This window comes from Scheffersomyces coipomensis, assembly GCF_036884675.1.
Source record: "Scheffersomyces coipomensis strain NRRL Y-17651 chromosome Unknown DFJ63scaffold_3, whole genome shotgun sequence".
Classification (NCBI taxonomy): Eukaryota; Fungi; Ascomycota; class Pichiomycetes; order Serinales; family Debaryomycetaceae; genus Scheffersomyces; species Scheffersomyces coipomensis.
The window spans coordinates 730001-747062 of NW_027042894.1; the positions used below are offsets into that span (position 1 = coordinate 730001).

At 32.1% G+C, this 17062-nt stretch overlaps 8 protein-coding genes across 8 annotated transcripts; 1 reads left to right on the forward strand and 7 right to left on the reverse strand. All coding sequences in view use genetic code 12, as the record gives it.

The window, feature by feature from the left end:
• The first annotated feature begins 128 nt into the window (after positions 1-128).
• On the forward strand, positions 129-4087 carry DFJ63DRAFT_109192 (uncharacterized protein). The gene has a single exon (XM_064903203.1). It carries the CDS (start codon positions 317-319, stop codon positions 4052-4054), a length of 3738 nt encoding a protein of 1245 aa, XP_064762524.1. The 5' UTR covers positions 129-316; the 3' UTR covers positions 4055-4087.
• Positions 4088-5522, reverse strand: DFJ63DRAFT_109193 (triglyceride lipase). The gene has a single exon (XM_064903204.1). It carries the CDS (start codon positions 5164-5166, stop codon positions 4120-4122), a length of 1047 nt encoding a protein of 348 aa, XP_064762525.1. The 5' UTR covers positions 5167-5522; the 3' UTR covers positions 4088-4119.
• Positions 5399-6877, reverse strand: COQ6 (putative N,N-dimethylaniline monooxygenase; the record flags this gene model as incomplete). Its single annotated transcript, XM_064904926.1, has 1 exon — positions 5399-6877. The coding sequence occupies one exon, from the start codon at positions 6875-6877 to the stop codon at positions 5399-5401; it is 1479 nt and encodes a 492-aa protein (XP_064762526.1).
• Positions 6878-8147: 1270 nt separating this feature from the next.
• Positions 8148-10397, reverse strand: DFJ63DRAFT_312524 (uncharacterized protein; the record flags this gene model as incomplete). The annotated part of the gene is made up of 1 exon (XM_064905984.1): positions 8148-10397. The coding sequence occupies one exon, from the start codon at positions 10395-10397 to the stop codon at positions 8148-8150; it is 2250 nt and encodes a 749-aa protein (XP_064762527.1).
• Positions 10398-10498: 101 nt separating this feature from the next.
• Positions 10499-11880, reverse strand: DFJ63DRAFT_109196 (aldo/keto reductase). Its single transcript, XM_064903205.1, has one exon. It carries the CDS (start codon positions 11647-11649, stop codon positions 10600-10602), a length of 1050 nt encoding a protein of 349 aa, XP_064762528.1. The 5' UTR covers positions 11650-11880; the 3' UTR covers positions 10499-10599.
• Positions 11881-13090, reverse strand: DFJ63DRAFT_109197 (uncharacterized protein). Its single transcript, XM_064903206.1, has one exon. The coding sequence runs from the start codon at positions 13003-13005 to the stop codon at positions 12112-12114; it is 894 nt and encodes a 297-aa protein (XP_064762529.1). The 5' UTR covers positions 13006-13090; the 3' UTR covers positions 11881-12111.
• Positions 12704-13829, reverse strand: DFJ63DRAFT_109420 (uncharacterized protein). Its single transcript, XM_064903212.1, has one exon. The coding sequence runs from the start codon at positions 13725-13727 to the stop codon at positions 13176-13178; it is 552 nt and encodes a 183-aa protein (XP_064762530.1). The 5' UTR covers positions 13728-13829; the 3' UTR covers positions 12704-13175.
• VPS11 (tethering complex subunit) lies at positions 13830-17044 on the reverse strand. The gene has a single exon (XM_064903207.1). It carries the CDS (start codon positions 16962-16964, stop codon positions 13932-13934), a length of 3033 nt encoding a protein of 1010 aa, XP_064762531.1. The 5' UTR covers positions 16965-17044; the 3' UTR covers positions 13830-13931.
• Positions 17045-17062: the final 18 nt, after the last annotated feature.

The window sequence follows — 17062 nt, forward strand, 5'->3', positions numbered from 1 at the left end:
TTCTCTCATAATGTTATTAATGTAAAGACATTTTTCGTAAATCATGATATAGTATAGAAGTCGTATGAGGTGGTTACTGCAAATTTAAATAGTTGCAATCACTGATTGCCGTTGATTCCCGCGATTGAACTTATGTGCAGGACCAGCCATAAAAATTAAGGGAAATCAATCAGCCATTTGCTGTTTTGAACAAGATCAGTACTCCGATGGAATCACCTTGCAATTGAATCAATTGAGTTGAGATTTTTGTTAATCTAGCAATTGGCAATTGTGAGCATTGATTGAGATTATACCATATTCGACAAAGTAGTTCACAATGCTGTCACCACCTGGGCACTCTAACGGTAACGCAGCAACATCAGCAGCAGCAGCAGCAACTACAGTTCCACCTATACCAGCATCAGCATCAGTTGACCAACAATCAAGTCAGAAATCAAAGCCACTTCGAAATGGTCGGTCCAATACTGTGAATCAAACCTCAAGACAATTTAAATTGATTTCAGTTAATTTCAAAGAAGCTGCTTTGGATTCACCTAGTTTCAGAGCATCAGTAAATCACTTGGATATTCAAATCACAAATATCGAGAAATGGTTAATTGCTTTATCAAGTTCTATAAAGAAGTTTCCCTCCTATATAAAAGAAGTTCAATCATTCTGTAATTCTTTCTTAGAACATTTGGTTCCAACTTTTCTTCAAGATGGATTGATAGATCAAGAATATACTGTACAGTCATTACATACAACTTTACAGGGTCTTAAAAGACTTTGGGGATCAAGTTTAAACGCTTTGAATGTTAACTACTATGTCATAGATAATACCAGTTCCTTAATAAACAAGAGTATAGGGAGATATAAAGAATTGAGAAAGAAATATGATTCAACTCAAGAAAAATATGACACATTTTTAGATATATATCTTGCAACTTCTAAATCAAAGGATCCACTCATGGCCATGGAAGACGCCAAACAATTACATCAAGTTAGAAAGGAATATATTCATGCGTCACTTGATCTCATCATTGAATTATCAGCGTTAGGAAATCTCATCGATAAAATGTTAGTGAATTTAAGTTCTGATATTTGGAAAGCGAAATTTTCAACTGTGGCAAGCGATTCTATTGATCCTTATTATAAAGAACAATCTCATAAAATATCTAAAATCCAAAGTTGGTGTGATTCATATTCTATTGCTATCGACAAGTTATATGCTGATATGACCTTAGCAAGAACTCAAGTAGAAGAAAGCTCAGCTCTTCAATTTGTCCCATCGGCAAATATTAATGATTATAAAACTTCCCTTATTAACAATAGATCTTTACATGATATCGATGAAAGAGGTTTAGAGAAGCATGGATATTTGTTTATGAAAACTTGGACTGAGAAATCATCCAAACCAATTTGGGTTAAAAGATGGGCCTTCATTAAGGGTGGAGTCTTTGGATTATTAATATTGAGTTCTTCTCAAACATTTGTTCAAGAAACAGATAAAATAGGTGTTCTTTTATGCAATGTTAAGTATACTCCAAATGAAGATAGAAGATTCTGTTTTGAATTGAAAACTAGTGATATGACTGTTGTATTTCAAGCAGAAACTTTAATCGAATTGAAGTCATGGTTAAAGGTATTCGAAAATGAGAGAAATAGAATCTTACTTAGTGAGGATGGCGATGATATTTTGAATATTGCTTCAGGAAGATATCCTCCTATAGTTGCAGAATTTGCATCAACAGCAAATACATTAATCGATAAAGACTTTACCAATACCAGGATTGTCACTTCCTCAGGACAAATTATTACTTCAAGTAATTTATCAAATCACATAGGGAGAAATGAAAAATATTTCCAAAAACATCTTTATTACCAAATCCCTCAAATCAGACCACCTTTCATGACTGATACCACTAAGTCATCGATCATATCTTTTGGTTTAACTTCGGCCACATCTTTACCTACCGCTTTGACAGCAAATTTATGGGGTTCAGTAAACTGGGGTATATATTACTTACATGATGCTATACTGGATTCTTCTGCTGGGGGAGCTCCTGATTCCAGACCAGAACAAGAACTTATAGATAAACAATGCTCACCCGAAGGAGATTCAGGTTTGTATTATCCAGATTATTATCCTCCAGCTTTAGTTCCTCTTGATATTCAGATGAGAGCATTGTTTGAAACTGCAGTAGAGCCGGGTGAATACTGTATAGTATCTTTCAGATGTATTTGGTCTCCTAATTCGAAGCAAGAATTGAGTGGTAGATGTTTCATTACTAGTCATCATATTTATTTTTACATGCAAGCGCTTGGATTCGTTGCATTATTTAAGGCTTATGTTGGACATTTAGTATCGGTTGACTATAATGCCCAAAAGCAATATGATTTATTAAAACTTTATACTATCAATGGAGTTATTAAGACTAAATTGTTCTTGGATGATGGTCAATTAATAAAACAGAAGTTGGTATATTTGATCAATAACTTATCAAGTGAAAAACCAAAAACATTAAAAGAAATCTTAAAGGATTTAGAAGACATAGAAAATAAAGTCCAATCCGATCATAAAGATCAACAGAAACTCAAAATAATAAATCAATTATCAAGATCGTTGAGTGACGATGGTAAGGCAAAGTTTAACTTATCATACTTAGATTCCAAAGGTGATAAAGTTCCTTCCCTTGTATCTACGAGCAATCCCAATCTTGAGGTTTTCAGATTTGACTTTTCAAGAGAGTATGATTTTATTACAGAACAAACCTATGATTTACCTCCAAAGGCTATTTTCCATGCTTTATTGGGGGATAATTCAGTCTTATTCAAGGATCATACTACGTTCGCCACTTTAGAGTGTTATATAAGAAAGCCTTGGAGCACTGCACCCGATGGAAAATTATACAGGACCGTCATATGTCCCGCAAACTATGAACAGAAGAAGTTAGACATTAGACTTGATCAGGAGATTGATAATATGTATGATAACCAATACTATACATTCACTCATTCTAAATCCATAATGAAATTTTTCTTAGGTTCAAAGTTTACTGAAATTTATAAATTTGTCATTGTTGGGGTTGCTGGTAAACAAAGTAAAGTTTATTTCTATGCCAGAAGAAAATTCGACAGTTATTCATTGATGAATCCTTTAATAAACAAGTTTTCTTCTCAATTAGCAGCTAACCAGATCAAACATTTAGATAGACGTCTTAGAATGGTTGTTAAGGAAGTTGGAAATCATGGAATGATTGTGAAGGCAATTTATCTCTATGGTAAATTAAGTCACACGGAACAGTCTCCAATCGAAGATAGATATCCAATTATAAATGTTAGTCTTACCAGTGTTCTTAAACTTTTGTTTTTCAAGCTGTTGTTGGTCTTGACAAAGAGTGTATTGCTGGGTTTTGATTTAATATATAAAGCAGTTCTTTCATTTATACAGGGTATAAGGATGAACCAAGTGCTATTGATCATAATTGGTGTCTTGTGCTTATTGAATGTATTCTTGGCTGGAAAGACAACTACAGTGTATTGGACTACTCGAAGGGCTAACCAGATTGCACATGAGTATATAACATCAGAACCATTTATGTTGAAGAGAGCTGTGTTTTTGAAAGATATCCAAGATTTGGTTGAGAATGGTCATTCACCTAATTTGACTTTAACTAATGATACTAGCGATGATTCTACAGTTAATCTTTCCCAATCACAATGTTTTAAGAATTTTAAAGAAAAATCATTTGTGCTAAACTTTGATCAGCCCAAGTATTGGCAAGAATTGGATTCCATGAATGAACCTGCTGAAGTACTTAAGAAGACATATATGGACATTGGTATCAAAAGGCATGAATTATTAGTCAGATTGAGGATTTTGAATGAGATGGAGAAAGAAGTTGGTCAAGCAGAGTATCAAAATTTCATATTATCCGAACTTGAACGATGCGAGTTTGTTAGCTCTAACTTATTGAAGAATTTTGAGGCCGGTGTATTAGATGTTGGAGTTGAGAATGTCATAGATTACTGTAAAGATTGTTCGTCCCAATTACAAGGTTTGAAATTAATTTAGAATTAAATTATTTATTCAATTGTCTATGTGTATAATTATAATGTATATTTATTCATTTCTTATTTTTAAAAACCTCTTTTGGCTAAATTTTCCACTATATCCGAATATAAAGCTATAGCATTGAATTTAGGTTTCCTTTTCCATACAAATTTATCCATCGCAAGACGGATTCTATTCGTCCAATTAATTAAATCAAGATGATCAACTTGATCTAAAGTTCCCAAGTAATTCCCCCATTTTGCACTTTTTACACTAACCAAACCATCATTCTCTATGGCAATCTTTGGAACTTTTATGTTTTCACGTTTAAAAGCCCGAGTTATTCTATATCTCATTAAACACCAAGTCAAGTAGAATGTATTGAATGGATGGGGTACGAACTTAGCTCCATATGAGAAATACTCGACATTTGGATCATCCACGATGTCCTTATTAAATTGAGTCATACTTTTAGTGGTTAAATCATACAAGGCATGTGGTGCAATTAATTTCAAAGGAGATACAGCTGTGACTAAATCATCAAAGAAATCAGCCACCTCAGAACCTCTATGTGGGGTTGAAATAGTAGTTAATGAAACTACTTGATATTTTTTGTTAATGCCTTTATTTTGCAATTTGGAGATCAAATATCTACTATCCAAACCACCCATTGAATGACTTATTAAATTAACTTTAATAGGATATGAGATTTCTTCCTTTGATGTTCTTTTAACCATTTCACATTGTAATTCAAGAAATATTTCAAGAATCTTAGCTCGATCCTTAATAGTTCCAAAAGGTGGCACTTGCGCCACCAACACCTTACAACCTAACTTCTGTAATGCAACTCCAATACCTCTCCAATAATCTAACTCAAATCCAAGAAGACGTTTGGTTCCATTAGTCTCTAAGTATTTATCCACAACCTCAAAACCCAGGAGAAAGTTTATCGTATCGAAACCAGAGAATCCATGACATAAAACTATTGGATACTTTGGGGTATGATATTTTTCACGTAGGACACCAAATTTATCAGTAATAACATATTTATTAGATCTTAAGCCATAGGAAGTAAACAACCTTACGCTCGAGCCAACTGATAGGCCCTTCCAACTCGTCCTAGCAACTAGCATGCTAGGCTATTATCAACTAATATCTTAACAAACGCTCTATACTCTGTTTGCATCTCTGTTTTAAGTTTGCTACCATTCCCCATAAATTGGAACCCATTTGAAAAAAAAAAAGATGAACACGCGCAAATTCCGACTTTTGCCGGATATCCGACTTAAATGCGAAAGTTTAGTTTTGGTGTAATTAAAGATCTATTTACAAAGTATATTTTAAAGCTGTGGGGGGTATGTTACACTATCTACTACTAATTATTTTGACCATTACATCTTTTACAGAGTCAAGGAGGTTGATTGAACGTAAGCCTAACCCTCTTAAAGCAACAATAGGGTAATAATCAGTGGAAAATACTTTATGTAACTTATCACATATTCCTAATAACATATGATTTGATGGCCAAGCATTAGCAACATAACTATCCAATACTAATGTAGATCCGATATCCAATCCTCTTTCTATTCCACTTTCTAACGCAGCCATTAAGAATGCCACATCAGATTGACCCATGTTAAGTCCTTGTCCTGCTAAAGGATGGATAGTATGAGCAGCATCTCCAATTAAGGCAACTCTAGGAGAAATATAAGTATCAGCATGAGATAATTTAAGAGGGAACCTTGCTCTTGAACCATCAAGAACTTCAGTTACTTTTAAAGGATAGTTTTCCTCTAATTTTTGTTGATCAAACTTATCTAATCTCCATTTAATTTCATCTAATACCGTAAAGTCATCTGGATTATAATCTAATAATTTATAGAGATATTGTAAGTCGACTTCATCAAGAACCATAGCAGCATTGACTAAATGGGGAAATATTTCTTTATTAGTTTTCAATAAGATTTGAGATAATTCAGGGGTACTGGACCATACAATGGTAGCATTATCTTCAGTTAAAGGTAAGATTGCTAATGGACCAGTCGATAAGAATCTCTGCCAACCAATGGAACGATAATCTTCATATTCAAGTTTGATAGTTGCGACGACTCCAAAGGTATTATATTGCCATCCTCTTGATTCAATTCTTGCAAATTTACGAGCAGGAGAATTATAACCATCAGCCCCAATCAAAAGACGAGTTTGAATAGATTCACCATTGGAAAGTTTTAAAATAGGCCAATCCAAATTAGCATTGCCTGCATTCAAGTCTATTTCATTTAAATCATGAGTTTCTTCAATGTTTTGTTGATTTGGATTTATGATTTCTTCAACTTTAGTTTTATCAAGTATGGTGGTTGATTCAGTATCATTTAAAACTTCTAATTTCTTTAATAAAGAACTTTGAATATTAATATTTTCAGCCATGGCAGCTAATGCCCCAGTTTCAGTGGCACTTGCATTGAAGTCTACTCTTGCATTATCACTATCTTGAGCATCATAAGCCACTATTCTATCGTAAAATTTGATTCTATCATGTTTAATGAATTCCCAATTACCAATTTTCGATTGCATAAAGTCAATTGATTTAGGAGTTAATGAAACAACACGATTAGTATATTCTTCGCCTGGATTGTCATAAAAACCATGGATCTTACCTAAGTCAGATGCTTCAATCAAAGTACATTTCAAATGCTTTGTTTTCTGATTATTCTTTAACGCAGTTAACATTGATAAACCAGCTGGTCCTCCACCAATTATAACCACATCTTGTAATTTAGGAGCTGCAGAGCTGGCCACATACGTAGCTAACGTCCTCCTTATACCTAGAAACCTCAATGACATGTGATGTATAATGTAGAGCTTCTTCTTTTATGGTGAAGTAAACCTTTCTTCAGATTAATCATGGGCAGATTTTTATTTATTTGATATTTGAACTTTTGTCTGCTCGTTTAGCTCAATCAGACAAAAATTTAAGACAGACAAAAAAAAATGTCTTCTACCAGCAGCGGAATTTTTATATTCTAGAAATGGAAGCAGACCAATTGTAGTTAGCAGGAAGTTTACTTGTAATTAGATATAATTAAGTAGTCTTAGAAATTTATGACTTGTGGTAGATGTGGCTGTTGATCAATTGTCTTGAGGAATGACTTTTATTTGCTTAAATTAAGTGTTGGTCTTATCATTTAAGGGGGTCGGCTTAACTTGACAGATTTACGTAATTTATTTCCATAAATAGAAGTCAAATTTCCCCTTAAAAATGATCAATCTTGGTTTTGAACTGAAATTGCGTATTCGATTACTAATTTCAACTTATAATTTATAGATTTCAACCCATTGACTTGTTTATGGATAGAGGATATATATAAAAATAGATGAACTTAACTCCCCTTGATTCCCTTCATAATCTAGATTCCATCGCACTTGTTGACGAAGCTGAATCCATTATAAAATCGGTTAAATCTTGGAAGAAAGATAGACAATTTGAATATGGTTTAAATAAACATAAGAGAGTAGCCATTGCAGTTAGGACTTTCACCAATGATAATTTGAATGGAGACTATTGGTGTGCAAGAGTTACCAACCTAAGTGAATTGAATGATAGTGCCAAACAAGGCTATCATGATGCTATCATCAAATATCTCGTGGGTTCTTTAAATGATATAAACCGGACCCATACGGACTTTGAAAAGAAATACATTCATGAATTATATGACTTTAAGCTCACTCCATTTAAGTTAGTCAATGAAACTCCGAATCAAACATTTACGTATTTGGCTCAATTATACTATAAATTACCTTTCCCATTAACCAAAAGAGTATTTTATGAATTAATTCATATTTATAAATCAGAAGATAATCTGACTGCATACATTATTTCATTAAATATTGATCCTAAAAATATAAAAGAATCTAAACAAGATGTTGGGTTTACTATTGGTCGTTATACATCAATAGAAAAGGTTACTTATGACGAAGATACTAAAAAATTTAAATGGATTATGGCCACTTGTTCCACTCCAGGTGGATTATTGCCAGATTGGTTAACTAAACTAAGTATCAGTGGAGCCATTGCTAAGGATGTACCAAGTTTCTTAAATTGGGTGGATACTATTTAAGTCTCTGAAGTTGTTGTAAATCCATCCAACCAGTACTTAACATCATCTCCTAAATTATCAAGAAATCCAAGATGGGTATAATCTGTAATTCTGTTTAATAGACCACCACCAGCCACACCACCTTCACCAGTATTACCCCCTTCTAATTGTTGTTGTTCTTCACCATTCAAAATTGGTGATGTGCTTACTGAAGGTGGTACCACACTTAATTTTCTATATGCTATACTTTTTCTTTTCTTCTTTGCACTATGATTATGATTCTTAATAATAATAATAAATTTATCTTTATACTTAATATAATACAACATCCAATCATTTTGTTTATTACTTGTAAATTTATGAAAATATTCATTCATCTTATTATCGGTGAAAAAATTATTATTCCGCTGCATTAAAAATAATGAAGTTAATTGGTCATGCAAGTAAAACATTGCACTTTGATACATTATTAACGCTTTATGATTATTTTCGTCATCATTGATATTGATGTGGGGTAGATATGGCAATGAAGATTTGACCCAACCTTGCGCTTTATCAAACACAACAAAGAAGAAGTCATTATCAACATCATTCTCATTGATTATTCCGTTTAATGATCCAACACTACTACCAATGAAACTTCCACCAAGTACGGAATTGCCGATCTCATCAATGGATGGAATGAGTGTATCTTGAGCAAGTGTTTCATAAAATTCAAGTTTATCAAGTTGATCATATGAGGAATCATAGATTAATGTTATAACAATATCATCCTTTTTATAAATGATTAACAGATATTCAAATTCAGTTCCTGTATCATCTGTATCCGAAGTAGTAGTTAAATAAACCAACTTTCTATAAACGGAGTTTGAATTAGATACTAGATCAAATTTAGATCCTATTAAGTATTCTCCTGTATTTTCTTCTTCAATTTCCTCTTCATCATCATTATCACCATTCATAGATGGTGATATCACGGGCTCCACAGTACCACCAAGTCTTAACAGTTTTAATAAAGGTGGCATCTGAAGCCAACTACTTGCACTGGTTACATCGTCATTTTCAGCAATACCAGTTCCATATTGTTTAACTTGATCACCAATTGATATCATACTACTAACTGTATAATTGATCGGCAGAATAACTAAGTTATTGGTGATATTTCTTGGATTTAACATTTCCATAGCGGTGGATGTCACAGCTCGTATATTATCAGTAGCGTACTGATGAGCATAACTTGGACTGGCATTGGTATTGATACTTGAAGCATTCAACGTTGAACTCGTCTCCGATTCTATATCGGGAAGGATTGATAAGTTGGTTTTGAAAAAATCATCAATACTTATATTAGATAAACTCTCAGTGGTCAAGGTATCGTGATAATCGTGGAATTCTAACCAATTATAAATATCAATCAACTCAGATTCTTTTAGTTTGGGATTATGTTCGATATGTAATAAACCGTATTTCTTAGGTTGGATCTTATTAAAACAGGATATGATTATACCTTTCGGTATGTTTTCATCTGGTCCTTGTAAGATTTGACTTATTTCTTGTTGAACTTGATAATTTAATGATAATGATGATTTTTTATATATTTGATCAGCAGGTAATAGACCCAAAAATCCTTTATAATTCAAACTATTAGGCCACGAAAGACCAGGCGGTATTTTATAATATTGAAGATTATAATTGGAGAAGAAACCATTCCAATAGGTTGATAATGATTGTTTTAGAATGGATAAATTATACTTATCTAATATATTACCAAAAGTGGTATGATGAATGACAAAATTTCTATAAAAAGATCTAATCAATTTGATCAATTGATGATTAATGAAGTTGGATTTGTTATTATGTTTGGCCATGTATGATATAGAACATGCAAGATAGAAGTTAGATTCAAGATTAATCAATACAATGGATGATTTAGATGAATTGATAATATTAACACTCTTATCATCACCTTTACTAAAGCTAATGGCAAATGAATTCACCCCTCGTATTAATCCAATGATCTTCAACTGTTCGATCTTTTCCTCTTCCAGTAGTACACCTCCATTATCAATGCTATTGATTGATATGAAGCATATGATCTGTTTAAACAACTCTTCATTTGATTCAGCTTTTTTATCTTCTATCAAACTAGGATTGAAGATAGTTAAGTATTTCAACTGAGGATTATAGGAAGTACTGGAGTCATAGTAGGGGGAACTGGTGGCACTATTTCCCAATTGAGGTAGGAACTTAGTGAAGTAATTAGCCATTAATTCATATAAGAGTTGATAGCTTTAGACTTTAGTCCTTTTAAAGTTAACTTGAGTTCTGTATATGTTGCTGTTTTTGACTTGTCGCGTATTTTTTGACTTTTGTCATTTTTTTTTACATTTACGACATACCTATTTTTGACATAAGGGGAACTACCATATGTATTTCAAATAACACTATATATCTATTCAAAGAGAGAGATTAGAAGATTGCAAAATACTTTGGTTCATAAGGTTCTTCTAAATACTTAATTTCATCCTCAGTTAACTTGAAAGTAGTGGCTCTTGCAAGTTCTTCAACTCTTTCAACAGAGTTAAGACCAACAATTGGACTAGCCCCCTTTGAAATAAGCCAAGCAGTTGCAATAGTAGCCATTGAAACACCATGTTTTTTAGCTGTTTCTTCAACTCTGTTAATAATCTCAACATCACTCTTAGAAACTTCATTATACTTTAAAAGATTGATGATAGGACTATCTCTAGCATGTTTAGCATCAGGATTATAAGGACGAGCTAAGATACCCATAGCAATTGGAGACCATGGGATTAAACCAACTTTACCAATGACATTATCATTACAGAAAGGAACCATTTCACGTTCTTCTTCACGATAGATTAAGTTATAATAGTTTTGCATACTAATAAACTTGAACCAACCATTCTTATCAGCAATAAATTGTAATTGAGCAAACTCAGTAGCTTTCATGGATGATGCACCAATATATCTGGTATGACCTTCTAAAATCACATCATTTAAAGCTTTCATGATTTCAAATTTAGGAGTAGTCTTATCCAATCTATGAATTTGTAACACATCAATATAAGTACCTAATCTTCCAACAGAAGCTTTAACAGCATCAAATATATGTTTTCTTGATAAACCCTTAGAATTGATATATTCATATTCAGGTAATCCTGATTTATGAACATTAAAAGAATAATCTTCATCATTAACTGGAGCAAACAATTTGGTTAAAATAACCACTCTATCTCTTTTAATATTAAATTTCTTAAGGAATTGACCTAATAAGATTTCAGATTTACCATTTGAATAAATATCAGCAGTATCAAAAGTTCTAATGCCAACATCATAACATCTTTTTAAGATTTTAAAAACTTCTTCCTCATCTTCAAGAACCCAATTAGACCATTTTTTGCTACCATAAGACATACAACCAGCAATAATTGTGGAGACTGATAAACCAGATTCACCTAATTTAACATGAGGAACTTCAGGAATAGTGGTAGACATTTTTGATTTATTTTTGATCTAGAGTAATTATAATTAATAATTGACACTTTAACACCCATCAATTGAACTAGAATCAAAGGGGAATTGTCCCATATTTATAGACTTTAAATTAAAGGACGTATACCCCAATTTGGAAAATAGCACTAAGCCCGATTGCGACCGAGAAACGAACGGAGATTTCCAAACTAGGTGCAAATCGCAAAAATAAATAATTATTCATAATTACAAAATCCGATTATATAATATCAACGTTTCATCAATGTCGATCAGTTATATCTTTTCGAAACAGAATGATATTACTGGTTAGGATAGATATGGGAATGTATGTATATTAGTTAAACTATTGTATAATGCTTTCTCTATCAAGTTTCGTCTATATATTCATTTTCGAACTTTTTATTAATCTAAATTTTACAGGCACGGCGTATTCATTATATCATAGCATCATTTATTCTTTTAAGATCAAGTTATTGGTGGTGCCACAGATTTGTAATATTTGCAAATATCATCATGCTTTTCTCCACTACTTTTCTCTTTGCTTGAAAGCTTTCGATATTCATCTAAACTTCGATTTCCAATAATTGTCTCATTCCATCGACAGTAAGCAGTATGAAACTTCATAAGTGATAATTCAACAAGTTGGTCCAATTGATGAATGAATGGTGGAATATGGTGCTGTAATTCATCATGTAATTTGGCTAAAGTGGTACCATTTTCATGATCTTTTATATTATAGTACCGATTTAGCTTATCATTAAATTGTTTACATGCCTTTAATCCACTATCAAGTGCTGGTATTACTACTCTTTGAATAGTAGTAATGATACTTTCATGTGAATATTTCAACTGATTAACTAATTTAGAATGAAAACTTGAATACATCGATTTAATATACCTAGCATCAACTGATACATCATTATCTTCTAATAACGCTTGCCAATGTTCGCAATATTGAATCTGGACTTCTAAGAACTTAACCAAGTTAATTGAATGCATGTACATACTATTTCGGAAAGATTTGAGATGATAATACTTATACTTAAATTGCTGGACCAAGGCAGACTTAAATAACATCTGAGAAGTACCATTGTTTGGAGCATGTATAGGAGGTAAGGTGGAGAACAACTTGTTTATGGAAGGTAACTTTGCATGAATGCTTCGCTTCAGTGAAGCATTTACTTCCTTAGTTTTGTAACCTGACATTTTAAAATCTTCCGGAGTTTTGTTTTCAAAATCATCATATCGTTTAGGTTGCTTCTCTTTAGTAAATATACACTTCACAATATGTCCCACTTTTTCAAGATCTGAAACGTCATTTATCTTGAAATCTTTCTTTATCATTTGGATCTTGGCCATAGTTTCACATTTAGCCTTTAAAGCATTAACCTTTGTCAAACAAGTTGACAAACCATGAGATGGGAAGGTTTGACCAGAACTGTTAATTAAATCTTGAAATTTAGAAGCATATTCCAGAACATGAACCAAAGGGAGCTTTAATAAAGGTTGAATTTCATCATCACTAAAAGTTAACAAAATGATAATTTGCAATAGTACCTAAGAAACAACAGCTCAAGATTGGAGTTTTGAAAAAATATTTCTGAAAGGATATATCCCAAATCAAATCTGTCTAGTCTAGCATTGTAAACTAATTGAAATACATTAAGTTTCATTAAATCACTGTAATCTTGTTTAAGTTTCAGTAAACCAGTTAATTTGAGTAATTTTGAAATAATAGCATTTATGGAACTTTCCAATAACCGAATAAACTGATCATATTCATCACAAGCATCTAATTTACCAACTTTATGTTCTAAAAACTCTTTGACTTTTGGAACTGCTTCTTTGAGAGCTTTAAAAGTTCTAATTTCATCGCTGATAAAATCAATGACAACTTGGGTATATTTGAATCGTTTCTGGTGATTAGTAGACTCTTCAATGATAAAGTCAGATTTAATGGGAGAAGCTACTCTTTTATGATCTTGGCTATCTTCTTCTTCTCCACTTTTTGGTTTATCATCTTCACTATAGAATATATCAAATGTTCTTTTTCCATCATACTTTTGGCAATATTCGATCATGTTTAAGTTAATATATTGATTGATATTCTTCTAAAAACCTATATATCATCAAATCTCACAGGGAATATGATTGACTATTTATATGTCAGGATTTGTTTTATGGTAGTTTCAAATCTTATAGTGCATGTTTCAAGCATCACAAGAAAAGTGTTGCAAAAAAAAAATCCTAATGCGCACCGCACATAAAAAAAAGAAATTGATGTTTCAGTCATTTGTAAGGACAATCGATTCATTTTCCATAACACCTCTTCCCAAATATTCTGTAACGAATTTAAACTTATCGGTACTTTCTTCCAAAGCCCCTTCAAAAGCCCCAAAGTTTTCCTTTGATTTAAATTGTTGATTTCTGACTGACCTGATTTCTTCCAATTCACTGCTACAAATGGGGCATCTTCTTTCATCTGAATTATCATGTCCATTACTACTGTCGTTGGAAAGGGATACGATAATGTTATCATTTAGACATTTTTGATGGTAAGAATGTTTACATTTGAAGTGAATAACTGGGAAATCCAATTTCAAATGACACGAAGAACACTTGTTATTTTGGATTATAAACGGCTTCGATAATAATTCTGTTAATTTATGACTATTCTTTGTAGATTCACTCTCATAATATTCAATTAATTTGGAATTATTTGAAATTTCTTTATTTTGAGAATCAAAGTAATCGATTAAGAAATCTTTTATCAAACCTAATGTGACATAATCATTCTGATTCTCAGTTAAAACTTGGATGATTTCTAATGGATTCATCAATCTTTTATCAACAATCTTCGTTAATATAAATCTAAAATCTGAGCTTGAAACTTGTTGAAACACTTCTTGAGTGGATATAATAAACTTTAACCACATTTTATACAAATCAGGTTTGGAATCTCCATACTTTTTAACAACTTCAAGACATCCGTTAACATCACCTGAAATTTCATAACTTCTGAAAAGACTTTCTTCCACACCTGCTTGTTCCTTTGACATGGTTTCTCCTTCTCTAAAATCATATATATGTGAGATTAACAATAATGAAGATGAATCGAACAACAGTGAATTGATACCAATTAATTCCTTTGCTTTCTCTAACCATTGATCATCATCATCTTTAGTCTTATGTAAAGATAAATACATCTCCAATAAAGTAGTTAATAAATCTTTCTTGTCATTTAAGTTTCCTTGATATTTCTCAAATGCTTCTACACAAGCTTCTAAAAAGATGACAAATTCATTTGGACGACTAATAAAACTTGGATAGATCAAACTAGGCTTTGGTGGTAAATATGTTGGATCTCCGTTGGTTTGAAGCTCTTTTGGATCAGCCGTTACATCTTCTGCCAAAGACAATCCAGCAAGATAATGTAAAAATGATCTATAGTTGTTAATGGTTCCAGATGATTCTTCCTCTTTCTTTTCAACTATTTCTTCGTGAATTTCAGCTCCATTCTGATCTTCAAATGGTATGAAACTTTCCTCACTTGGCTTGTAATGTCCTGTGAATACATTAATCAATAATTCTGTTGTTTCTAAAGGACAATAGTCTAAGAATATTTTGGAGTGATCGATTAAGATTAACAATAACTCATCGATGGGCAATGATTTGATATATTTCAAGGCATGCTTTGGGATCTTTAAATCATGTAATTGAATTTCAACGATTAGATTAGGTTGGTTTAATTTATACAAAAGCTTTATAACTTGATTGAAATACCCACACTCTTTGAACAAGTTGATAATCAATTGGAAATTCAACTCTTGTAAGTTACTATCATCAAGGTTTAATTCTGTGATGAATGTATCCAATTCTCCAACAAGCTTTAACTTACAATAGCAACATAATAATAACGTTATATGGTCGTTATCCGCAAGCCTTAATGTATACAACTTGTTCAAAAACTTGGAAAGATTAGGAATATTTCCCGAATCTTTAAATTTAGTTATGATATCCAAAATGAAATCATTTATTTCTTCTGATTGAGAATCAGCATCAAATAAATTTAAACATTTCATAAAAGTATCCATAGCTGAATCATAGTCTTGCTTTTCATACAAATATTCAGCATTTAATTTTTGGATTCTTAATAAAACATCTTTAGGAAGCTTTGATTGTTGTGCCAAAGTGTAAGCAACCGGGAATAGGTTTCTTTGTAAGATCAATTCAATCTGTTGATTAATCGGTTTCTCATGTAATTTGTAAAGTATTCCATCATTGGATAGAAGGTAAATATCTTCTTGCATTATGAAAATATGATTTATTAAACTGTTAGGGATCAATAAATTGAATGATGCATGTTTATTCAATAAATCAAGGATTAAAACTCTCGATATTAACTTCTTCTTATTGGAAGATATAACTGAATCTTCCTGTTGATGAGATATTATTAATAGATAGTTGTCAGCGAATCTGAAAATCTTTGATTTGGGTATTTCAAAATTAATAGTTTGAACCCTATTTATATGATTATAGAATAGAATAGAATCAGTTCTTCCTACTATTAAGTTTTGCGTTTCTGGATCAACATCATCACAATTCAAATCCACTCCAGCTTTGTTATTCAATATTCTTAATGGTTTCCCTTGATTTCTACCTGTCGTTGGAACTGTTAAAATCTTTGATGTGGTTGTTACATATAATAAATCCTCAGCATTATTGAATTGAATACCTGTGACAGGATCATTTGATTCATATATTAAACGTTGTTTAGAACCTCTATCTCTTAATAAGTCGCCTCTGATTAAGATTACTTTCCCATTGGTATATCCCACAGCCACACATGTTAAATCACTTGTAGTTTGAAAGCAACTGATAGGATATGAGTTATCTCCATTAGAGATTTGTGCTTGGGTTAGGAATTTAAACTTATAGGCATCATCTTCGACGTTACTAAGATTACATATCTTGGTTAAGTTCCATAACTTTATGATTGAAGGCGAACCTTGCTTCTCAGCCAATGTTATTATAAGATTTGGATTCGAATTGGCACTTGAAATAGGGACATTCTTCATATAACTGATCCTGTAATCCAAATCATATGCCATAAAAGTCTTCACAACGGTGAAATCAGTTGGATTTATTATCTTAATGAATGAATTGCTTATAGCTATGACCAAATATGAAGTAGTTGAGTTAATGGCGGTCAAGCTGGAATCTGAATACAATGAACCATCAGTTTGAAAATTAGGATCTCGTATAGGTGTGAAATCAAACAACTGTAGTTGTCTCCACGAACTAGGTATTGATGTCATGATCCTGTTCCAATTGATTGAACTCTCTATATATACAATTATTACACACTACACGGTAACTGTTGGTTCAGTTTTAGAGTATTTTTTTACGCACTACA